The sequence below is a fragment of the Parambassis ranga genome, chromosome 10, assembly GCF_900634625.1.
Source record: "Parambassis ranga chromosome 10, fParRan2.1, whole genome shotgun sequence".
Classification (NCBI taxonomy): Eukaryota; Metazoa; Chordata; class Actinopteri; family Ambassidae; genus Parambassis; species Parambassis ranga.
In genome coordinates, this window is record NC_041031.1 from 12,859,991 (window position 1) to 12,884,929 (window position 24,939).

At 42.1% G+C, this 24,939-nt stretch overlaps 3 protein-coding genes across 3 annotated transcripts; 2 read left to right on the forward strand and 1 right to left on the reverse strand.

The window, feature by feature from the left end:
* The first annotated feature begins 1,730 nt into the window (after positions 1 to 1,730).
* Positions 1,731 to 13,527, forward strand: kdm2ab (lysine (K)-specific demethylase 2Ab). The gene is made up of 23 exons (XM_028416277.1): positions 1,731 to 1,923; positions 2,351 to 2,391; positions 3,684 to 3,822; positions 4,564 to 4,642; positions 4,762 to 4,808; positions 5,043 to 5,221; positions 5,470 to 5,576; positions 5,753 to 5,846; positions 6,501 to 6,654; positions 6,776 to 6,891; positions 7,562 to 7,688; positions 7,810 to 8,084; positions 8,157 to 8,234; positions 8,375 to 8,635; positions 8,819 to 8,947; positions 9,057 to 9,143; positions 9,325 to 9,549; positions 9,694 to 9,723; positions 9,812 to 10,839; positions 11,031 to 11,194; positions 11,310 to 11,456; positions 11,682 to 11,897; positions 12,012 to 13,527. Exons 2-23 carry the CDS (start codon positions 2,356 to 2,358, stop codon positions 12,191 to 12,193), a joined length of 3,900 nt encoding a protein of 1,299 aa, XP_028272078.1. The 5' UTR covers positions 1,731 to 1,923; positions 2,351 to 2,355; the 3' UTR covers positions 12,194 to 13,527.
* Positions 13,528 to 13,710: 183 nt separating this feature from the next.
* Positions 13,711 to 20,059, forward strand: ankrd13d (ankyrin repeat domain 13 family, member D). Its single transcript, XM_028416579.1, has 16 exons — positions 13,711 to 14,578; positions 14,690 to 14,825; positions 14,903 to 15,027; positions 15,322 to 15,367; positions 15,666 to 15,809; positions 15,976 to 16,165; positions 16,301 to 16,367; positions 17,018 to 17,099; positions 17,185 to 17,246; positions 17,333 to 17,463; positions 17,555 to 17,712; positions 18,046 to 18,159; positions 18,301 to 18,473; positions 18,668 to 18,747; positions 19,048 to 19,281; positions 19,539 to 20,059. The coding sequence occupies exons 1-16, from the start codon at positions 14,498 to 14,500 to the stop codon at positions 19,600 to 19,602; spliced, it is 1,887 nt and encodes a 628-aa protein (XP_028272380.1). The 5' UTR covers positions 13,711 to 14,497; the 3' UTR covers positions 19,603 to 20,059.
* On the reverse strand, positions 19,851 to 23,836 carry LOC114442783 (signal-transducing adaptor protein 1-like). Its single transcript, XM_028416580.1, has 10 exons — positions 23,603 to 23,836; positions 23,238 to 23,309; positions 23,004 to 23,138; positions 22,844 to 22,900; positions 22,142 to 22,335; positions 21,899 to 22,030; positions 21,650 to 21,719; positions 21,370 to 21,472; positions 21,105 to 21,293; positions 19,851 to 21,034 (listed from the first exon to the last, which is right to left on the reverse strand). Exons 1-10 carry the CDS (start codon positions 23,702 to 23,704, stop codon positions 20,919 to 20,921), a joined length of 1,170 nt encoding a protein of 389 aa, XP_028272381.1. The 5' UTR covers positions 23,705 to 23,836; the 3' UTR covers positions 19,851 to 20,918.
* Between the last annotated feature and the right edge of the window lie 1,103 nt (positions 23,837 to 24,939).

Below are 24,939 nucleotides of genomic sequence, written 5' to 3' on the forward strand. Positions count from 1 at the left end.
ATGCTGTTTATTTTTGCTTAAATCTCCAGAAAAAGATGATGATAACATTGTGCTGTGCCATCATTGGTATCGTTGGCTTCTCCTATCTCTACAGCTTTTTTTCATGAAAAGGGTTTACACAGGTGATAGACCTTCATTATTATACATACACCTTCCACATGCACACTAAATGTTTACTTAATAGTCTTATTTTTCCTTTCTGTGTGGCATTTTAGGGATAAAGATTTCTCCAAGAAGAAAAGAACATTTCCTGAGGTGCTCCGCTACTTCTATCCTGACCACTGTGTGAATCTGTTGAATAAAATATTTAAAGAAAAGGACCACACCTGTCCTGCGCCCTTCCCCTGCAACTAGTGATTTGAATTTATTTTATTGCTGTATGAAGTGTTTTTGAAAACATGTTGTAGATGTGTTCATTCTTCTCAGCCTGCCTGTTAACAGCCGGGATGGATTGACATGTGACTTTTAATCATTTTGGGCCGGTTGTCTGTATTCTACCGCCTCCTGGTGGTGAACTGTGGGTATACTAATTTGGAGAAATTCTAATGATCAGGAAACTATTTCTATGGGTTAATTTAAACTTCGCGAAGATGCATGAATATGAGTTGTATGTGCTGTCTAAGCTGTAACATGTCCGCATTATGTAGCTGAGTAGTATTTTCTGACTTTTTTTCTTTTTTCTGACGTTTGCTGTGATCATGTGGTTTTGTTGTGTGTGTGTGTGTGTGTGTGTGTGTGTGTGTTTGTGACCTGTCTGTATGCGCCCGTGCTGCTGAATCGCTTGTATTGCTGGTCTTTTCTGTCACCTTTGCTGACTGGCTGCGTGTCAGCGCAGTTAAAGCCTGTTATGTAATAAAAGATTTCTGTGCGTTCTACCAAGTGCGTGTGTGTGTGTCTACGTGCGCTCCGTGCGCTCCTCTCCTTGTGTGTTACTCGGCTCAGCTGATCATCTGTAGGGGATCCATTCAGCCTCCGTGCTCTGTGTCTGCATTCAGAGCAGCATCTTTAGGAGCCTCTCTCTATGTGCATGAATGCTGAAGCTAACATGCAGCGATGCACAGATTTGCATCCGTGTATAATGAGCTTTTCCTGACCTCATTTCATTACACCCCCCCATCTCGCTTTTCTTCCTATCCAATAGCAAGCCCAGCCCATTAACATCAGGAGGGCGGGGTCTGCGCAAGGGTGCGCTCGCTTTCCTGCCTCAGGACTGAAGGAGAACAGACACGTAGGTAGATACGTTGATATTATATATGATAATAATATCAAATAAAATATTCATGTTGGCATTCTTTGTGTTACTTTTCCACACATCATTTACACGCTAAATGACTAAAATAGTATATTTTTTAACTTTACTTTAACATGCTTTTAATATAATTTGATATAAGTGGTTAAATACTGCATAATAATCACTTTTGGTGTGTTTTGTGGCTTGTAATTTTGTGCCAACTAAACATTTTATAGAGCTCATAGTGGTGTGTTTTAGTGTGCGTTGTGGCCACCTTGATAACTTGAATATTTAATCCATTAAAGGCATTGGTGTAGGAAGGACGCACAGAGGACAACAAACCAAGCACACTTTTATGTTAATATATTCTGATCCTGTCTTAGTAGCACGCGTTGTGTCCAATCAGAGCGGCTCTATGCTAATTTTCAGGAGCAGAGGAGTGAACGGGGGCGGGTCACGAGCGTTTTCCTTTTTTTTGGTGGTTTGTGTGTATGTGTGTGTGTTTCTTGACCAGCTGAAAATGGCGGCTCGGAGCGTCGAATCCTTCTAACTTTATCGCACAATAACAAACACAACAATATACACAGCTGTTATCGCATAACATGGCGAGAAACTTCACGGAAATGCTTCAGACGGTCTAGCGGGAAAGCACTAGTTTGGCCACCACGTCTTAAAGGAGTTAAAACGCAGAGGTAATGATAAAGAAGCGTACAACTGCCATATAGGGGCTAACGTCAGCTAGCTAGCTAGCGTCAACGGTACTTATGAAAGGGATTGTCAACTGAGCTAGTTTACGCTGGCCGATAACGCCAGCTTAATAACATCTGTTATACACATGCTTGTGCTGGGTGTTTCCTGTAAAATGTAGTTGCTATTATTGGCGCTTGCATTGATATAGCGGCGGTGTTTGGCCGTTAATGTATGTAATTCAGTGTGTGTGATGCTAACAGTAGCTCGTTTGCTAAAAAGGCTAGCTGAGGCTAGCTGGCTAGGCACTACTCGGAGAGAGGCGTGTGTTTCTGTCTCACTGAATGTGTAAACACTCGAAACCTTTTCAGCAGTCATTAGATGTTTAGTCGTTACAACTTCCAAATCTTCCAAACTTTGTGTCTCCTGTAGAGATCATGGAGGATCCTCATACACGGTACAGCAAACGCCTGGTGAGTAACTTACTTTAATGGTTCCCTTCCGTTACACTTATCATTTGTTTACTGTGCGGCTGTAGTGTCTTCTACATTCATCGTATGTGTTAAATGTCATCCTGCTCATTGAGCACGGTGCAGTTCATTGATTGATATCGTTGTGTTTGGTTCGGTCCAATTCTTTTGGTACATTGTGTCACAAACAGCAGTAGTACTTTTTGTGTACCACCCTAATAACGGTAATGAACCTGTCTGTCTAATGACTCTGGGTTCAAGATAAGGTCAAGTTCACTGTCTAAAGTGACAGCATTTGTGCTATGACCTTCACCTCTTTACAGCAGTCCTTTCTTGATGTAAAGTAATACAATAAAATCATTCAAACTGCCTCTTGTGTTCCAAACATTATTGACACCATATATTTACATATATAAAATTATAGATTTGTTAAAAGTCTTTTCTATCAAAGTTGAACTGCTTGTTTGTTGTACGCATTAAAGCATAAGTAATTACACATTAAGATATGTCAAATATAATCAAGTTACCCCATTTTATGCCTTTAAGCAGCAGTATGTGTATATATTTATATAAAATTGGTTAAGTTGCAAATTTAGGGATACTGTACAACCTCCAGCGACAAAAGTAAGGAGCATAAGAGTTTAGATCTGTAGTGAATGGATGGGGGTGGGGAAATCTGAGAGCAGGGGAGTTGAGCTTTATCCATCTGTCTAGCCCAGTAGCACTTCATAGGAAGAATAGCAGGAGGGGAGCAAAGGGGGTGGAGGGGGCAATAGAAGATTAACCCCCTGCTATTGTAATGTTGTATTGTCTGTTCCCTATGTGAATGCATTTGCTGATAGCTGGGTGACAGATCACCTTGGTTTAATTTGTTGTGATTCTGTCTTGTATAGAGCCAAACATTTTAATTCATGTCATAGTAATTCAATGCTACACGACATCCCGATGATTTGGTTGATGAAGATTCTCAATCATCCAGGTCAATTTTATTCAAGAGCTTGAGGCGAAGACTTTTCACTGCTCATCCAAGCAGCTTCATCAGAACAGATGAAGCGAAACGTCAAGAAAGTCTACAAGCCCAGTTGCCCTGCTTTACGTTTGTGAATGTGATACTACATAATAGTTTTTCTTATTTTTACTCTGACCTTGACATTAGCCCTGCTGCCTGATAGGTTGCTATATCCTCTTTACAGTACACAGTCTCATACCCCCACATTGATTGGCAATTTCCCTGTATTTATTTTGCTAGCCATTTCAAATTGTGTTGTCTAACACAAAGTTCTCTGTGTCTGCAGCGTACAGGTACACGGCGCCGCTATCAAGATGATGGAATCTCAGATGATGAAATTGAAGGCAAACGAACTTTTGACTTGGATGAAAAGTTGGTGTGTGAGAGGTTCAATTCTGACTTGATTAAATACATGGAGGGTAAAGGTGAGTTGTCAACTGTTCTGTTCAAAAAGACCTTAAGGTACTAGTTGAGATCAGAGCTGACTTTCCCTCTTACAAGACCAGGTGCACCACTGATAAATGCTAACAGCAGTCGCTCTCGCAGCCTGTGAGGGAACACATTAGAAGCAAACTCTACTGTCAGCAGTCATGATGATTAGATGCCCCAATCAGATTGATATTTGAGAATGTTGTCTTCATTTATTAAGAGGACCACAGCCATTTGATTAGAAACAGTAAATCCTAAGAGAGGTGTGCTCCAATAAACATTTTGACCAGCGCAGCACTAACATCATTGCTAACATCTAATCGAGTTGGACCATTTATACTCATATCATATCATCATATCACCATATCCTTAGCATTGATGCTAACAGGAAGGTTCCTTTGTTCTTAGCCCTACTCACCAACAAACCACTTGTCACTTAAAAGACAAAGCAAGAAAGTAGACGCTCTTTGCCTGGTTGTTGACTCTGAAAAATCATCACTGCATCTGCTGCAATACAAACTTGACCCTTTCACTTTTAGCTTGGTATTTATTGTCAACGCTATCACTGCTGGTTAGCTAAAGTTTGGCTACTGTTGAACTTTTACACCAACCCAAACATTGACATCTCATTTAGAACATTATTTAATGTGTTATGTTGTTTTATACACATATAAATCTGTTTGTATTTGTTGTAATTTTGTGTTTTCTGATGATTGTTTATCTGTGTTATTGTGTAGATTTCACTTTTGAATACATCCAGAGGGAAGGGCTCAGGGACCCAATTGTCTTTGAGATAGCCGATGGCCTTGGCTTACAGTAAGACATAAACTTGTAGTGTTCAGTCAAATAATGCTCTGTTTAATAAGCATATGGGACGCATTTCTTTTATGTATGCTACTAGTAAAACATTGAAAAGAATTACCTCTCTCTTGCAGAATGCCAGACTCTGATTTCAGTGTGAGTGATGTTAAGTTGTTTGTTGGTAAGTTCATGTTTTATTCTCCTATAGCTTTGCAGTTTTACACAACACCTGACGAGCCAACTACACATTACTCATAGACATGGATAAACACTAAGTATAGGCAGACACAGTAATGTATAATCGTTTTTAAAGTCCTCTGTCAGACAGGCCATAGATGGCATATTAATTGCAAATACCTGGTATTGCACACACAAAGTGGCCTCAGTTGCTTAACATATTTTAATTCTCTTACAGGTAGTCGACGTATTGTCGACGTTATGGATGTGAACACCCAGAAAGGAATTGAGATGTCAATGGCTCAGTGGCGACGCTACTATGAAACCCCACCATCAGAAAGAGAAAAACTCTACAATGTCATCAGCCTGGAGTTCAGCCACACCAAGCTGGAGAAACTAGTCAAACGTCCAGCTTCGGTGAGAACTCCAGAGTTGTTTTGATCGGTTCATTATAGAACTCTTACAGATACAGATTGGATGCCACAGAAACAGTGTATAACTACAGTGCAGACTGGTTTGTGTTTGCTGCTGTGATTGCTTTAAAAGCATTGATAGTTAGTGATATTTTGTCTGCATACAGAAAGCGGTGTCAGTTACTAGAAATAGTGACTGGTTTTGTGCAGACAACTTGAATGCAGCTTTATTGTCTTCTTTGTATTATTCAGGTGGACCTTATCGACTGGGTGGACAACATGTGGCCCCGCCACCTCAAGGAAAGACAGACTGACTCTACGAATGCCATCATAGACATGCATTACCCCAAAGTACAAAAGTGAGTGGGACCTAAGCAACATAAAACATTTGCTGTGCTCACCCTTAAAGAACAAATATTCAAGGAAATATTCAGTGAAATTCTAAGTATCTTTATTCTCATCTTTCCTTTACTTTTCCATTTTCATTTCAACCTGTGTTATCACATTCTCTCCCCTTTTTTATATATATATTCAGGTACTGTCTTATGAGTGTGCAGGGCTGCTTCACAGATTTCCACATTGACTTTGGGGGCACTTCAGTCTGGTACCACATTCTGCGTGGAGGAAAGGTTAGTTTTAGTGTCACACTACACAAGAAGCAGTCTCGCCGTCAGGATAAATATAAATAAGATCATACACCAACGCTCCATCTTGCTTTTCTGCTTACTGTTATCATTCCATAAATGCAAATTCTTGTTAATGCCATGGGCATTGCTATGGGTACATGTCAGTTTCATTAATTCTAGCAATGTTTGTATAACTTTAGTCTTTTGAAAAGAGGAATTTAGGAAACCTTGTTAAGGCAATGAAAAAGTCATCACCCAGTATTAGCCTAGATGTTTAAGGAAAAGTGTGAATTTGTCACATAAAACTGTAGTTTGGTTGCATGGAGATTGAAGATTTTCCATCTTACCTATAGCTGAGTGAAATGAAGATGGACAGTAAAAATGGTTTTGTATTTGAGAAATATCAGACTTTTCTCCCTTTCCGGGCTGGAAGAGGAAGAGAATCAAATGTTTAAAGGAGATTGTTTTTTGTGAATCAGATTTGCAGTTAATATAGACCAGGGGTTTTATCCGTTATATTTCTGTCCATTTTATTATAACATTGTTAATATTTTTTCTGTAGTATCAGTGGGGTCCAAACAGCAGCATGTATATGCCATGCACCCCATCAATTTGTTGAACTCAGATTTCTTTATGATGGTCCCATGTCTCCGTCAGGTGTTCTGGCTGATTCCACCCACACCTCAGAACCTGGAAATGTATGAAAACTGGGTTTTATCAGGAAAACAGGGAGATATCTTCTTGGGGGACAAGTGTCATGACTGTCAGAGGATACAGCTCAGACAAGGAAACACCTTCATAATCCCATCAGGTTTGTTACTGTAATGCAGCAGTGACACCCACACAGAGTAATTAGTTTCTACCTTTGTCTGTGAACCCCCTAAAGTGTGACCACTACTTTCCTTCAGCATTTTGTTGCTCCTATTTTATAGGTTGGATCCATGCCGTATACACCCCAGAGGACACATTGGTGTTCGGAGGGAATTTTCTCCACAGCTTTAATATCCCCATGCAGCTCAACATCTACAACATCGAAGATCGCACACGGGTAAGCAGCACAGCCTGTAAATTCTCTCACCTCTGCCCTCCTGACACAGTGTTTGTGATTGTACATGGCCTGATGAAGCATACTGTTGACTACACTGACAGAAACAGAACTTCCCAACAATGTGACTTTCAGAGGATTTTCTTCTTCTTTTTATAGTATATTTATATTTGTTTTGAAGTAATAAAAATTTGCATAAATGTAACAATAGATTGTTTGTTGCAGCACCAAAACTAAAGTGCTGCACACTTATTTTGTTTTGTGTATTAGCCATGCCTTACACAAAGATGCACAAAGAAATAGGTGAATATATCACTTTTGCTGGACACTTGAATCAGGGTAAGCAGTAACACCAAATGGGTAATCTCCAGGCATCAGAACATTAATTTGGCAGGTTGGTTGTGCTTGGCACAAGACACTTTTTTGCCTACCATCACTGCCTTGCTGTAGATATTCAGCTGGATCAGGACACACAGGCAGGTGTTAAGCCTGCATTTAGACTGTAGCTGCACTACATTTCCACTTCTTCTTTATCAAAAAATCAAACCACATGCAGGAGACAATCTTACAATGCACAAAAAGTATGTTTTTATTTGTTAAGACTGTCTATCACTTCAGAAATATTATAATTATTATTGGGCAGTTTTCAAAATGTGGTTCTGTCCTCCCCTAGGTGCCAGCAAAGTTCCGCTATCCATTTTACTATGAGATGTGCTGGTATGTCCTGGAGAGGTACCTCTATTCTCTGACCAGCGTCTCCCATCTTACTCCTGAGTTCCAAAAACACTCCCTTGGCATAGGTAAGGATAAGTGTGCACAAGGAACACTGCCATCCTCATTTTCTCATTTCTCTCGTTTTTAATGCACAGGCCCATAATAAATCACTGATATGATTGTCAACCACCACCCTTCTGTTTTCAGGACTGACCCAGGCTGACCTTGAAATCAGTGATCCCACCAAGAATTCTACCTCCAATGGAATTGAAGGTGTTACTGAAAACGAGGACATGAAGGTCAAAGAAGTGGAACTCAAAGAAGAACAGGGAGTTCAAAACATCACGCCTCGTCACATGTTGACCCCGTTCGAGTTGGAGGGACTCTGGAACCTTGTAGGGAAGCTCGAAGAGCTGCCAGCCAATAAAAAGTGTGTACCTTCAGGGATTAGGAATGCTGCAGCCTTGCTTGAAGACATTAGGGTGGGTGTCACCAATGTTTTCACAATGTCTATTACTGTGAGGCAGATGTTTGAGTTTATTGTTTTTGTTCAGGCTATTCTGAAAGAGCATGCTAATGATGACCCCAGCGAGTCCTACAATGGAGAGCCTATTGTGAAATGGCCTGAAAGGGTGAGTAGGAAATACATTTTGTTAACAAATCCTCCCAGTGGATATACTTGTTCATAGATGATACTATATGTATATGTATTTTGCAGGACACAACACTTAACATACTTTTTCTACCCCTTTCCTGTTGGTCTGTTATGCAGCCATCATGGTACCAGCCCCCCACTCCTCCTCCAGCTGTTCTATATCGTCCTCGCCTGGGTCCCACTCTCCACAAGCCTCTGGGTCAGCGGGCCACCAAACGCTCTTCCATTTCTGCCCTGAGGCGCAGACGGGTGAGGTGCAAGCGTTGTGCAGCCTGCTGTAGGAAGGAGTGTGGCACCTGTCAATACTGCCATGACATGAGGAAGTTTGGTGGGCCTGGGCGTATGAAAAAGAGCTGTATCATGAGACAGTGTTTAGCGGTAAGACATCACTGTATTTGTATATGTAGACCTAAGTGATGTCACCCAGCTGCACTTGTTATTATTGTGTGTACAATTTAATTCTACCATAAAAACATGCAGTATGTATGTTTTTAAATTAATTTCACAGTCATTTATATCCACATTAGATCTAAAATTTCTGTATTTTTTTTCCTCCTCCAGCCTGCTTTGCCAAACACAGCGCGATGTGCGATATGTGGCGAGGGGGAATCGGATGAATCAGATTCAAGCATTCACTGCCTTATGGAGTGCTCAGTCTGTTCACAGATTGCTCATCGTCAATGCATAAAGGTGAGACTGCCCCAGACCAAACTACAAAATAAAGACATTTTACTGTTGTTTGTTTTACTGTTTTACCATCCAAGGTTAGACTTACTCATAGTGTTCTCAATGGTTTCAGGAACCTGGTGAGGGGAAGATCAACAAGGACCTACCAAGCTGCTGGGAATGTCCTAAATGTTATCAAGGCAAAGGCTCAGCATCAGAGGTACTAAATGGAAAGCTTCTTACGTTGCTTTGCATCAGTTTCTGGTCTCCTAGTGTTTTTAATTCTAATTCTAAATTAATTCTTAATGATAGTTTTTTCCTTTTACTAATTTTCTTTATACATAGCTTCCAGTTGTCACACAAACACATGATGATACACTAATTAATTATGTACACATCAGTCTTCCAGTGATGAGGAAAGTGAAGAGTCAGAGGGCTCAACTTCCATGCCGCCATCCAAACTTTCCTATCAGGAAAACATTGGAGATGGTGATGGGTCAAGACCAGAGAGACGTAATAGAACCCCTGGCCGGCCTACAGCACCACCACCTTCTCAGAAACTTCTGTTGCAGCATCAACAGAATCGCAAAAGAGCAAATGCATTGGAGCTCAGACTCAAGAAGAGGGTAAATCGGAAATTGTCACATTATCCAGTATGGACAGAATCGTTTTTATTTAGATCCCTTACAAAAGCTGTTCATAATTTTTTTTAATCTCTCTAAGTATAAAACAATATGTAAAAAAATTAATTATTTTTGTTTTTATTCCAGATAAAATTGGAGCGGACCAAACTCCTAACAGTAAGCAGTATGCTTATTTATGCAAGTAATACTGTATCCAGGTACCAAATAATATTGAAACATGCATTTTCCTTTTCCTTCCAAACAGAAACAGTCTTTAGATCGATCTCCCAGGCTGCTGGGTTCCAGGATGCTGTCCCGACTGCGCTCTCCAACTAGTAGATTACGTCAGGGCAGAGGCCGAAGCTCAACCTGGGCAGGTGGCTTTACCTACCACAGCTCTCCAGGAAGGACTGGGTCCTTTGAGCAGCAGCAGTCTTCACTTGGTCTCATACTTGAGCCCAAGGGAGAGCCCCGCAGAGGAAAGGGAAGAGGTGTGAGGCTGCGTGGAGGTGGAGCTGGACGTGGCATCAGAAGTGGTAGAAGCCATGCAGATTTGGAGGAAGAGAGTGAGGACAGCAGCAGCAGCAGTACCAACAGCAGCAGCAGTGATGAGGATGAGGAGGAGGAGACCGGACAGAACAGTGGGAGGGGAGGGGATAAAGAAAACCAGCCACAGTCAAGGCGAGGAGGACAGGCAGCCAAAGAAGGAGATGAGGAAGGGGCAGAGGTGGCCAGCCAAAATGGTGAGGAGGAGGAGGAGGAGATGGAGCAGGACAGTCAAACAGTGGACAAAGAAGGCTCATGTCTTAAAGTGACACTCCAAAGGCCAACGAGGGCCAAGAGGGACCCATCAGCCATTGTTCCCAAATTAGAGGCCATTGCCCCTCAAACTGCTACTTCCACAATACACAACCAGACCAGAGCTCTTGCCAGACCCCCTATTAGAAATCATGGCCCCTGTCCTGATCAACAAACAAAGAGGCGAACGCCACCACACACTCGCAGTGGACATGTATACTCTCACACTTCTCATCCAGAAAGACTGGACGCCACTAAAAGAACAAGCTTCAGCAGGCCAGCAAAAATAAGTAATGGTGCTTCCTCCTCATCATCTGAGCTTCCGCACCTGCGAATCCCTCTGTCTGCCCTGCAGGAAGGAGGGGGCGAGACAGACAGGGAGGGCATTGGGAGCAGTCCTAGCTGTGAGAGGGAGGTGTGGGTGTCTGTCTTCCGCTACCTAAGTCGAGCAGATCTCTGCGTCTGCATGGCTGTCTGCAAGAACTGGTACAAATGGTAAGAGATGCTTAATTAGAGATACATACCATCTTTCATGATCCACGGCTGGCAGCTGAGAGTCCCAGCTGTAGCTAATAAGCATTCTGCTCTGTCACATGAGTGTAGGTACAGGTACATGTCGACTGACTTTTTTTTTTTGAGAATTAAAAAAAATCAACCACTGAGATTTAAAATGTGTTTGTCCACAGGTGTTTAGACAAACGGCTTTGGGCACGGATTGACCTGAGCATCAAACGCACAGTTTCACCTCAGGCTCTAACAGGCATCATAAAGAGACAGCCAGTTACACTCGACCTTTCCTGGACCAACATCTCCAAAAAACAACTCAGCTGGCTTGTTGGCCGCCTGCCTGGTACACACACACTTTTTTTCAATTTCTATTACATTCCACAGTAGTCAGCTCAAATAGGGTTAAAGATCAAATGTTTAAGATTATACATTGCATTTAAAACTTGTGCTTGTTGCAGGGATGAAAGATCTGATGCTGGCAGGTTGTTCCTGGTCATCTATTTCGGCTCTCTGCTCCTCCGGTTGTCCTCTCCTTCGTTCTCTGGACTTGCGGTATGCAGATGGAGTAAAAGACTCTCAGATCAGGGATCTAGTCACACCTCCAGGTGAGGAAAGGATCACCTCATTGGTAGGGCTGGGCAATTAACCGAAAATATATCAGAAATAAAAAGAATATCGCCCAGCCCTACTCAATGGGTAAAGACGGATTTGGATGTTTGATATGGGCTATTATTTTGTCTGTTTTTTCACTACCTGCTACCACTTACTTTTGAGTTTTACCTCTGTCCTCATCAAAGTCTGGTTTGGTTTTCTGTCTTCTCTCCTCCCAGGCTGTGACAATCGCAGCCAGTTGCGGACAATGCAGTGTTTACGCCTAGCAGGCCTGGACATCGGCGACTCCACTCTGCGCCTGGTGATTCGCCACATGCCTCACTTAACAAAACTGGATCTCTCTCACTGCAACAGCCTTACTGACCATTCCATCAATCTGCTGACTGCAGTGGGCTCCTCCACCCGAAACACACTCACAGAACTTAACCTGGGAGGTGAGAGATTTTTGAGAAGAACTTTGTGGCACACAAAAATCATTTCCAGGAACATCCATGTACATTTATATACATTTTATCAGTGGAATTAAAGTGTCTGTGTTTCTTGTCCAGGCTGCAGTAAACTGACAGACACGTGTCTGAAGTATCTCCGGCGCCTCTCTTGCATCTCACTGCTCGACCTGCGAGGCTGTAAAGGGGTCTCACGCAAGGCCTGTGAGGCCTTCATCTCTGAGCTCTCAGTCAACACACTCTACTGCCTATCAGATGAAAAGCTGATCCAGCGGATATCCTAAGGGCCTGCCTCGTCTCACTAAGGTGCATAAGCAGGTGGAACGTGTATCCCGATGTAAATCTGGGTGACACAAAGGACACAGAGAGACAGGCCACCTGTGTCACGTAAATGTAGGGGTGGGGTCTAAACTGGGGGGCGGGGGGGAGGGGGCTTACTCACTTAACTGGTGCTGGGTAAGGCTTTGTCACGGCTGGAAGAATGCTTCTATTCAATAATTTCTTTTCCCCATGTACTTTAAAAAGAGACTCAGGATCTTTTTTTGCTGATGTGTTTTTGGGAATTGGTGTGTGGCAAAACCACGTCTTTTCTTTTATTGCCAAGGACTGGGAGAGCACAGGCAGTTTATCTACACATCCTGTGGATAACCTGAACTCCTGAACTCTTCTTTGGACAGTCCTAACTCCCATTACAAGTTCCTGCCTTGAGAAAGAGAAAAGACTTTTTGAGTTTCATCTTCGGGATATAACTCCATTGTTCTGTTTGGCTGATCCCCCAAAAATTCTTATTTATTGTTAGGTTTCAGCTGCATTTGGTTGTTCAGGTAAATGGTTATTTTCATGTCAGGAAGAGAGTGTTAAGTTGTTTGCCTAAGGTTTTATGGGCGACTGCTGTGTTGAGATTTTTTTAAGGCAACTGAAGTGGAGAGGATTTCCACATCAGACTTGAAGTGAGCTACTGTGATGTATATTTAGTTTTGCAAGTCGTTACAAAAATCCGCAACAGCAGTGAAATGGTGTTCTTGTCACCTATACGTGGGTGATGAGTGTGTGTGTGTAAGATGGTAAAATGACAGTGTGAGTAGGCAATCAACATGGCAACGAGACCTCACCCCAAAGAAGGGCAGGTTGCATTAAACGGGGGGGTGGATAAGGTGTCAGATAAATGGTGCATTTTCAACCAACCATTAGACATCAGGTGCTATTATTTCCAAACTCTTCTTGCTTTGGTTTTGTACAGAGACAACATTTAGAACAAAAAATATTCTGGATGAAACTGCTCCCAGCCCTCTTTGATAAACGTTATTTTCTTTTCATGGATGAAAACAAAATGTGATTATATACTTCTCACTTGTCAAATTCAGTGTAGAGATGTAAGATTTTTTCGTTTGGGGATTTTGCTCATTTCTTTGTTCCCTTCAAGTGTTATGGTTCCGTATCAAAAGGTCTCCTCCCGGACTGCTCTTCTGGCCATACCCCTTAAAATGAACCTATGTGTATAAAAATATACTTTTGTGTAAATGTGTTTTTTCCTCCTTTTAGATTATCAAAACGGGAACCCTGTAGCACTGTAATTATTTTCAGAAACTTTTTTCACTTACCGTATGTTATTTGCGTTATTTTTCAAGAAAAATAAAAAAATGATAAACAAGGGGTAACAGACACATTCTTGCAAAAAACACACAAGCAACTGTCGACTGTATGTACTGTAAGAGCACTACTGGTGTTGCACTGTAGGATTAGATCAAACATCCGCTCCCCCAGGCTCCACCCAGCATCTCACCATAACCTGGAAATAAAGCGCTCAAATATATAAATAACTGCAGCAGCTGTAAACAATACTTCACTGATGCACAGCAGGAATTTGCTGCACGCTGACAGATGTGTTCTGCTTTAGTTGTCGTTAGACAGGCGGGATCGAGGCTTCTCGCTGGCAGCTGTCCGCATCGTTTCGTATCTCTTCACCTCGACTGACCTGGATGTGAAACTGGAATAAAGGCCGTATCTTGCTTTATTTTGACAGACGGTTGCAACCCTGCGATGGAAACAAGGGATGGTTGCGGCAGCAGCGGGGAAGCTAGCTAACTTTATCAGCCGTTTCGCGTATTTACTTTTCGTCCTGAGCATATTAATCGTTGAAAAAAAATGAACGGACATTTAGTTGAATGTTTGGTCTGCTGAATTGGCCGTCTTGCATTTAGCAGAATGGAAAGTTGGTGCCAAAAAGAGCAGCGAAGAATGTTGTTATTAGCCAGTTAGCTAACGTCAGCCCAGCTAGCTGCTAGTTAACGTTAACTACAAGTTAGTGGGCTGAGTTAGCCATCCCTAACTCAGCCCACTAATTTAAATAGACACACGCAATACTTTAGTTTGTTTGCTCCTAACAGTAGCGACTTAGATTTACTTGGTGACAAGTTTCTCCAGTGACACATCTTTCGTTTTCAGGGTTTAACCAATTTAGACAAGCTAGCTAACCAGCTGTGGCGATCAGCGCTGAGCTCGTTGCTACAGGCTGTGGTATCAGTGCAATCTTTTGGCTGCAGAAGTCATAGCTTAACTACAGTTTATTTGTCACACGCACGACAGCCATGGCTCAAGAAGCATTTCCTTTGCATCTTTTGGTCTGGAACAATCAGTACCTGGAGCTGGATCGAGAGCTGCAGAAGGAGGTAAGCAGGGAGCATGTACTGCAGCTGGTGGTTCATGGGGGTTTTTACAGATGCGCTTGGTGTGTCGCACTGCATTGCGCTGATGTTAGCTGTGTGTTTTTGGATCTGCAGCAAGATGTGGAGCGCCTTGATCCGAGGGGGCGCACTCCTCTGGAGCTGGCTGTGTGTCTGGGCCACCTGGAGTCTACGCGTGTGCTGCTCAGACACTCTGCAGACCCGACACACTGCAACGCACAGGGCTGGACCAGTAAGTGGTGTGATTTCTTTGGGTTGCTGTGGGAATGAGAACACCTTTTGTAATTGAAATGTGTATGTATGTTTCAGTCTTGCAGGAGGCAGTGAGCACCGGTGACCCTGAGCTGGTTCAGCTGGTTCTCCAGTACAGAGACTTTAAGCGTGCCACTGAGAGACTGGCTGGGATCCCAGAGCTGCTCAGCAAACTGAGACAGGTAAAAAAAAGACAGGTATTAGGCCCTGAATGGTCTGATAGCTGAACTGTTGAACTGAGCAATACAAATCCTCAACCACTCCTCAATGGTGAAATATTTTCAGTGGTGAAGGAGTTCAAGGCTCCTGTGACAGTGTATCTATATCGTAATGGTCAGTGTTTGCATTCAGCATGCTTCCAGTTCAATTCAATTCTCAGAATGAAGGGACTCAGCATGTTCAAAATGCAGAGATACAGAAATGACTTATCATGGCCTTTGCTTTTGTGAAACACTTTCCTTCTCTGTCTGTCATAGGCTCGGGATTTCTATGTGGAGATGAAGTGGGAGTTCACCAGTTGGGGTGAGTTTCATTAAAGCTTTGTTTCAGCACCACAAAAGCTGGACAGCTCCCAGAACAGCAGGCTTTTAGAGACTCAAACACCGCATCCCATTTTTATTCAGTGTGAAGGCATCATCAAAATATAGGACTGGTGCTGACACACCTACTTTTTGGTTACAACTTCAATATAATGAGCTATAGGGAGAAATTTTCAAAACAAAATATTTTGTGTCTCCATTTTTCTTTGTGGTCACTTCAGTTCCATATCATTGTCACTTGTTTTTAAAATACCTCTCCTTTTCTTCAACTGTCCTCTTAGTGCCTTTGGTGTCAAAGGTCTGTCCAAGTGATGTTTACCGGGTGTGGAAGAGTGGCTCGTGCCTCCGTGTGGACACCACCCTTCTGGGCTTTGAACACATGACGTGGCTGAAAGGACGGCGCAGCTACATTTTCAAGGGAGGAGGTGTGTGCTCTGTTATCAATGTTTGACCAGCTATCAAGACTTTGACCAATCGTCAATGACTGCTTGAGACCTAAACGCATCTTTTACAAGTGAAGCCTTTGTTCTTTTCCTCCCGCTGCTGTACCTGGATTGAGTTCTCTATGCCCTCTGATTCTTTCTTCTTTAGACGATGGGGCAGTAGTGATGGAGGTTGACCACGAGAAGCAGGTGGTGTACACAGAGCCGCTTGTGTTGTCCCCTCGTGACGCACCCTCCCTACTGGCAGCCATGCAGCCATCACAAGAGAACACGGCCCAGAGACTTACATCGCCCATCGTCTCTACGCACCTCAACACACGCAACATTGCCTTTGAGCGGTAACAAGCACATGCTGAATACAGCTATACAGACCAGATTCATATCAATGACATCGGGCTTAATTCATATAGAGTATTTCAACACATTTCCTTTAACTATGTCATGATGAACCTTTACTTTTATTAAATGTTTAGGAATAAGTCTGGAATCTGGGGCTGGCGTTCTGAAAAGAGTGAAGTTGTCAGCGGTTATGAAGCCAAGGTTAGTTGTTCAGCACTGTTTGAATTGTCCTTAAAACATATTGTGTGGATTCAAAGAGAGCATATGTTTTGAGATTAATCCACTTTTTAAAATGAGGTTGTAAGAGGGACTTATCCATTATCAGTGTATTACCTCTACTAGGTGGTTGGCGGCAAAACATACTTACCCACCTAATTAAATAGCCTTTTCCAAGGGGAAATCAAACCATTATATTGACCTTCAGAGCCCCCAGACACCTTACAGTTTTGTCAAAGGTTCTGGTGGCTGGTGATTTAGATCAGTGCCACAGCTTGGATTTCTGTCCGAACAGATGTCTGACAGCAAGATAAAGCTGTGATTGTATTCTATAACAGTGTGATCTTAAACTGAGATCGACTCTTATTTTGGTGGGTCTTGTTTTAGATGCTAGAATGTTTTGCTACTGACCCTGTCTGCAGTGGTTCATCGCTTGGTTTCTTTGTTGATACACTTGTCTGCTTCTCCAAACTTAGGAACATGCAAACCACCATCTACTGTGCGTTATACACTTGGATAAGTACCTCACATAACCCAACTTCAAAACAAAATAAACCTAGTTTACATCATATCTTTAAACTGTGCAAAAAGTCCTGTCTTCATTAGTGCTTTCCCCTGTGTGATGTTGTGCCCAGGTTTACAGTGCTACCAATGTGGAACTGGTGACTCGGTCAAGGACGGAGCATCTATCAGATCAGGACAAATCAAGAAGCAAAGGTGAAAATGCACAACTACACACACACACACATCATTGTATAATGGATTTGTGAAGCAGGTTGATGATCACTATTTTCCTATTTAGGCTCAAAGACCCCTCTGCAGTCTTTCTTGGGGATTGCTGAACAACATACAGCTCATAACGGGGTAAGAGTTACCACAGTGCTTGCATCACATATCAGAGCCACCCACCCCTCAGCCTGCTCTAATGAACTGTTACTTACAACTGTCAGAGCAACGTGTCCCAGTGTGCCAGTCCTCACAACCCCACAGCAATTACGGCTGAGGAGTACTTCAACCCGGAGTTTAATCTGAATGGCCGGGACATCGGACGTCCCGTTGAGCTGACCAGCAAAGTTCAGAGGTATTGTGAAGCCACATCGACATAAACCTATGGAAATTGGAAGCACCTCAATGGAATTTATACATCCCTCCTTTCTCTCTCTCCTCCCTAGGTTTAAAGCGACACTGTGGTTAAGTGAGACTCACCCTCTTTCCTTAGCTGAGCAGGTTACACCCATCATAGACCTCATGGCCATCTCCAACGCCCACTTTGCTAAGCTGCGGGACTTCATCACACTACGCCTACCTCCAGGCTTCCCCGTCAAGATAGGTAGGTGCGGTTAAGGTTGCAGCAAAGTTTAGTCTGGGCTCAAGCTCACAGTTATGTTAAATTGTACCTATAATTCTGTATTGAAGACTTTCAGTAGTTTCATTGACATATCAGAACCCTGTGGCACAGTGACTGGAGGTCGATGCGTTCTGTGGTAGTTGATGCAAGCAAGCTGCATTAAAAAGTAGAGAGTTAGCTGATAGTTCCAGAAACTGCATTTGCATTTTTTTTCAGAAAGACGTGAACATGTGAGATGTTGGTTGAATCAATGTGTTATCCTGTACATAACCCAGCACATCTCCCATCTGATTGAACTCACTCTGTGTTCTTCAGAGATTCCTCTGTTTCACGTGTTGAATGCCAGAGTGACATTCAGTAACCTGTGCGGCTGCGACGAGCCAGTCAGCTCTGTGACGGTTCACCAACCCGAGAGCTCTGAAGAAGCTGGTAACGACTGACACACACATGCCAAATATAAAACTGACTTTAAGCTTGTGTATGTTAACGGCAACCAATTTAAACAAAACAACATGTATATAACTGCATTAAACTGTAGTCGGTATTAATTAACTCTTAATCTTTTCTCAGGTCAGTCTGCCCCTCCCTTCCATTGTGAGGTGGACCCCTCTGTGTTTGAACCCCCTCCAGACTACACCACCCTTGGTCCTGGTCGCAGCGAGCCGATGAGGGACGAGGATGACAACCTGCTGCAGTTTGCCATCCAGCAGAGCCTGCTGGACGCTGGCACAGAGAGCGACCAGGTCAGAGTGAGGCCTGAGTCTAAGATTAACAGATACAGGCATCAGACTTTGATTGCGGCAGGGATTGATCCCACGTTACCTGCTTATATTTTTGTCTTCTATCTTACAAAACACCTTTTTTGTGCATGTTGTGTCTACGCACATGAAGAATTACTGCCCCTCTGAATCATTTAACACTGATGTGTGATGTTAAGGTGACCATCTGGGAAGCTCTGACCAACAGCCGCCCGATGCCCCAGTCTCCCCTGTACGAGGAAGACTCTCAGCTGGAGAGGTCAGCTGACCCTTTAAATGTACCTGTCTGGTTTCTGTTCACATAATGTAACAGACAATGCATTGTAGTACTGTAAGCACTAGGAAGTCGTGTCCATTCATAAATTTCTGGCTTGGGAAGTCATTTAATTAAATGTTCCTAAATAGAATTCAGTGATTAGTTTTCCCCCTTTCTCATGAGAACAGAAGCTCCCATTTATCCTGTAATGAAGCCCAGCAGTGAAACACTCCTGTTAAGAGACCATTCTTTGTTTAATAACACTTCATTTATAGTCTTAATCTCTTTTTTTTCTTTCTTCAGGGCGATCCAGGAGTCCCTGTCCATCTCACTGGCCAACAGAGAAGGAGAAGATACAGCCGACCCCAGTCAGCCCGCCTCCGTCTCCCCGTCAGACCCCACTGCCAATTCCCCGCTCTCCTACAATGCAGCAACTGATCCGCGGTTGTCTGGACACTTTGGTGTGGCAAGCAGCTTTGATGAGCAGCTGCGTCTTGCCATGGAGCTGTCATGCAGAGAGCAGGAGGAGATGGACAGGTGAGGCTGTAGACACACACTTAATTCACCCCAGGCGTAATGTTGATTGATGTTGGAATTGAGTTCCTGAGAAGTTTGGGTTTTGTATGCATCTAAATGCAGAACAAAAAAAGGACGTAGTCCATTTGTTTAAAATACCATCAGAGATGGCAAGGAGGTCTCTTATAACCAACCAGAGGACTCCATAAAAGTCACATAAAAATGACAAGACTGCGATTGTTTTCACTGAGGAGCTGCATGTCTTATTTTTGCTATAGGAAGCAAAAGGAGGAAGAGGAGGAACTGGAGAGGATCCTGCAGCTGTCACTCACAGAGAAGTAATGTAACAGCAGCAGTGGCATAGGCTGGTCGTTATTGGGAAAACAATCATCCTAATTTATTTTGTTTTTATTTTTGAAATCCTGAAATGTTAAGTTATTACAGATATTTTATTTGTCTTTTTTATGTGAAGGCTGCTATAACAGAGTGTTAAAGGACTTGAATAAGGGAAATGTGAAGCAGGCGAGGAAGAAGAGTTAGAAACAGGTACACTAAAGTAAAGGAGACAAAAGGGAGAGTGTTTTTTTTTCTTTTTATTGAATATTTTTCACAGTCTTGCTGTCTTTATTGAGTGATAAATGATCCTTAATCTTTAAACCTATAACATGATCCATGATTATGATGAAAACAAATCCAGTCCTAATGGAATAACTTATTAAAAATATGATTATAACATTTGAAATGTTTATGTTGGCTTACTCCTACGTGTGGAAAATTAAAGAAAAACGATCACCCTGGATTATTGTGATGTTTTGTTCCTTATTTCACAAAAACATGTAGTTAAAACTACATTTGTAACAATTGCTCACAAGACATGTGAAACTGTTTCAGCATCAGTCACTTTTCTATTTTGAGAGGTATTGCCATCTCAGGACCAAAACACTTTGTAATTGTGATTTTTTTTTTATCAGTAAATTGAAATATAGTCATTAGTAGTTTAAATCATGCAACACAAAAAGCTATCTATAATAAAACTGCATACATTTGTACCCAGGAGTATTTTATATATGAAGCCAGAGGAAAACTGTCAGTTAAAATTAAGGCACGTCGTAGACATAAAAGTCTGGATGTACATTTTTATATTGTAATAATTTATTATATTGCTAAGATCCGGATCGTGCTGAAAAACGTGAATAATCCACAATTCTGCTTATTCACAGACCTAATAATAATATAATAATAATAATATGCCCTACATTACCAGCAGAAGTGCTCCCTCTGTGTATCTTCCTGCAAGGAAGATATGATGACCTGCAGTCCAGCCCTCTGGCTTGCCCAGTGTTTACTGTCTAACCTGTCTATCCTTAGAATACCAGTACACTTTTACAATAATAGAGCATCTGCAATACAACACTAGCTTGACCAATAACTGCTATAATCAGTAACCTCATTATGTATTGGGCGTCACACAGCCGCTTCCTAAAGGAACTTTGTCTACTGGACTTTACATTTAACATAAAACAAGTCTGTTTAACCGCTGCACAGTATTTAAGCTATATCTAGAGATTTTTTTGGTAAGTTTTTGATATCACTACAAGTTGCAGCCAAAGATTAAAACATTTATATTGATTTATAATTTATCTGCAGCTGCCCATGCCTCACAGTGGTGCACCGTTTGTAGCCCACTGTGCCATGCCGGGTGGGTTGCCTTTCTCCTTGCAGATGTTTTCCCGCCGTAGTTTTAAAACTTCCTGAAGATCACCTGCCAGCTGAACTAAATCAGGCAAAAATATACATGTCACTTTCCCTTCTTAAACACACACCATATCCCCACTCTTTCTTACCCATTTTTAAGTCATGCTCATCAGGACCGTCCTCATCAGGGAGCACGTATTCACCCCCCACAGGCTTGGCTGGATCGGGCAAAGGTTCCTCTTTGTTCTGTGACTGCACCATAGGTGCCACTTGTGCTTTGGGTATTATTTTAGCTGTAGGAGAGGTGGTGGCAACACACTCTGGAGCAGGTAAAACATCTGTTGAACACAGGAACCGGTGTTAGTAGGAGTGCAGAACTGTACTCGAGTATTTATGAGCCATGTCCCCACAGACCGATGCGAGTATCGTAGGGCTGAAATGGCACGTAGGGATGAACACGGTACTCGGTCTTTTCAATGAAGTATGTAAGGACATCATTCAATGAGGGGACCATCACCTACAGGAAAAAAAAGACACAAAGAAGTGAGGATTTCTGTCTTGGCAGGTCATGAATTGTGCATGCTCAGGTTTTGATGTATAATTCAAATATCTCACAGCCGGATTTTTCAGGATTGTCATTCCTTGCATGACATGTGCCAAAGGATATAAAATGCAACACTTGAAATGTACTCACTGCTGCCTCCAGTTCAATGATAAACCCTCCGCTTGTGGAGGCCACTCTGTAGTTTTTCATGACAGGCCCACTGAAACAAATGAGTCATAGTCATGAAGACATTGTGGCCCATTTTCCCAGGCACTGTCTTTGAGATTCATGTTTCTTATTCTGTGTTTCAACTGTTTCCTGATGACTCACATGATTTACCTAATACAACACTGATAGGAAGGAGTGATTCATTTCAGAGGTTCAAATGTATCATCAGACCTGGGTGTCAGTTGTCTGAGGGTCAGGGCGTAGTTGTTGGGCAGTGTGGATGGGCGTAGGATTATGCCTCCATACTCTGGGTTCGCCTCCAACATCCGCTCAGCCTCCTGTCGAGTCACATCAAAGAAACATCTGCAGGAAGAAAGGAAGAGACTTATTGCCAGTCAAAGTGTAATGTTCATCAGTTTCAAACCCCTGAATAATAACTTGTAGTGGATGTCACTATTCTTCACTTTAACATACGCAGGGATCCCGTGTGCTGACGTGGCTTTGGGTGGTGAAGAGGCTCCAGCTGAACCTGAAGGCTTCAGGAAGGACGGTCGAGGCGGGAGGGGTGGTTGAGATGATGGGGGATTTCTTGTCCTCTCCTGAACCAGAACATCCTGCAGCAGAAACATCTGGCCAGGCAGCAGCTGCAGCTTACTGGGAATCTGCCTCTACAGACAGAGATCATCACTAATCCCATCAAATACAGATAATCTGGAGCACAAGACTGCTCCAAGAATATCCCATTTAAGATCCGACCAAGGGAGGAAGTTTGAAGAATTCAATACATAAATAAAGTACACACTTTAAAATATAATCATGTGTCTTGTGAGATTTAGAGTCACACAAAACAACATCTTGTCTGAAAAGTTACCTGGGTAAATCCCTTTATATTATTATGGTCATATTCTTTCACTAGAGCAGCTTATGACTCAAATAAATGTCTAATCATTAACCAGGAAACATTTGTTTCCGTTTGTTTTTACAGCTAATATTTTATTTTCACTCACACTAAATAAACACAGTGTTGCAGGAAGGTGTATTGTGTTTTAACCACAGTTTGATGGCAAACATAGATGAACACCCAAAAGTATACTGTGCAGTTAGCAGCAACTCTACTGTGAGTTTGTTAGCTCACAACTTGTCTGTATGTGTAGGTCTGTATGTGTGTTGGCTTACTTTGACCACAGTCAGAATGTAAGCCCTCCACTCCTCTCCTGTGTCAGCATTGTCCATCTGCACACAGACACACAGAATGAAGCTCATCTGGATTCCACGTCCTTAATCAGTTTTAAACAATGTGAAAACATGTGTACTGATGAAAAACACTGTAACCCACCTTTAGCTGCACCTCCTGCACCTCCTGCACCTCCTCAGTGTGCAGGGTGAGAGTGAAGATGGTCGGGGTCTTTCTTTGATAGGGAGACTCCAGTTCCATGGACTTCAGCTGCTCCAGGTCCAGCTTCTCCACGTACTTAAACACAATCAGAGGTTTAATTACTAAACTCTGAGCTGACTGGTGTTTTCGGTACTTATAATATATATAACATATTTTCACAGTTTGTTTGCTTACGGTGTCCTGCGTGTCATCCTTGTACAGAAACAGTGTAGCTCCACGGAGCTCCGCATAGTAATTCTTAAAATCCTGAAAGTCATAAAGTTTGTTTTGAATTCATTAGTATGTGACTGAGCATCACTCAAGGACACATTTATTTCTCTTATTTATACTAGTTCATATTCCTAGGTTAACTAATATTGTGAATATTTATAAATTATTGCATTGTTCAGCCATAAGTAACTGACCACTCGTCAATATCATGTATTATTAATACATGTAACATGTGTGCATATCAATAGAAATGATCTGATAAGAAGCTGACAGAGGTCAGTCTACATTAAAAAAACTGTTGCTACATTTTAGTAGTACTTTATTCTTACCTTCTCCTTTGTGTGTTTCTTCAGCACGTGTCCAGAGTAGTAGAGGGGCAGAGCTGTGATAGTAGCCCTCCTCTTGTGGACAACTCTGGGGTGCACAGACATTATCTATCCAGAGACTCTGTCAGTTTATCTGAGATGATTACATATAAAACAATGATGATGATGAAGCTTCTCTTATTCCCGTTCTGTCCGTCTTGGAGCTGTTTTGTCTGAGGAATGAGGAAATACTGCAGAGATTAATAAAGAAGGAAGTACTCAGAATAAACCCCCCCCAAATGAAACAAATGATGCTGGTGTACTTTGACCCAGGGTCGAACTCAAGAACTAAACCTCACTCCTATTGTGCCAGCCAGATTAATTATTTGCATTAATACATGCTGTGTAAATATGTAGCTCAGTATCACAGTGTATCCAGGAAGGTTTCTCACATTATTTTTTTATATGCATTTTATGAAGGCTTCAGTTCAACTGACATGAAATTGCCACACTGGTCCAACATGTGTTTTCTCAATGTTTAGATACAAGCAGATAAAATTCATATTTCTATCACAACAATTTAGAGGAAAACACATCACTAGGTCAGACAATGTGACTGAAGGTCAAGTGCAAAAAAACAAAATACATTCCAACACACAGAACACAGATGTGTTACTGTTAAGTTTGTAGTAGGCAGTGCAGCTGTATTTAGTGTTAGAAGTAGCCTTCAGAATAACTGTGTCACTGTGCCAGTGAGGAGACATGAAAACGTTTCCACTTTATTTAATCAGTGGCCAAGGTTTTTCATGTTTAACTCCATCAGCTCCCAGGATCCTGAACACAGATACATTTTTAAGTGTTTGTTTATGCAGTTTGTTAGTGATGCTGGTGGTCAGTGTGTCTGTACTGTCAGTCTCTTGTTGTATCACAGACCATATGTTAGTTGTTGATTATCTGGACCATGAGTAAGAGTTATATTATAAGCTATTTTATCACAGAGCACAGTCAATCCACTGATCAGTGCAGTGGTACTACTACTGCCCCCTAGTGATGCAACTTGTTTAAAACAAAACATCTCAGCTGTTTTCTCCCATTTTCCCTTTTGGACATTTTTTCATACTTACTTAAAAAGAATTTGATACTAAAAACTGAAAATAAAGCTCATAAAATGAAAAGATTATCACCCATATACACAAAGATATTGCAAAATGTAGAATGTTTTACAGTATATGTGTGTAAAGAAGTGCCTCCTGTCGATAAATGCCCACACCACGACCTCGCTGGTCCCTTTAGCAGCTCCCACCCTCTTCTTTAATCCCTCATTCTGGAGGGGAGGCCATGGAGGCACACAAAGAAGAGAA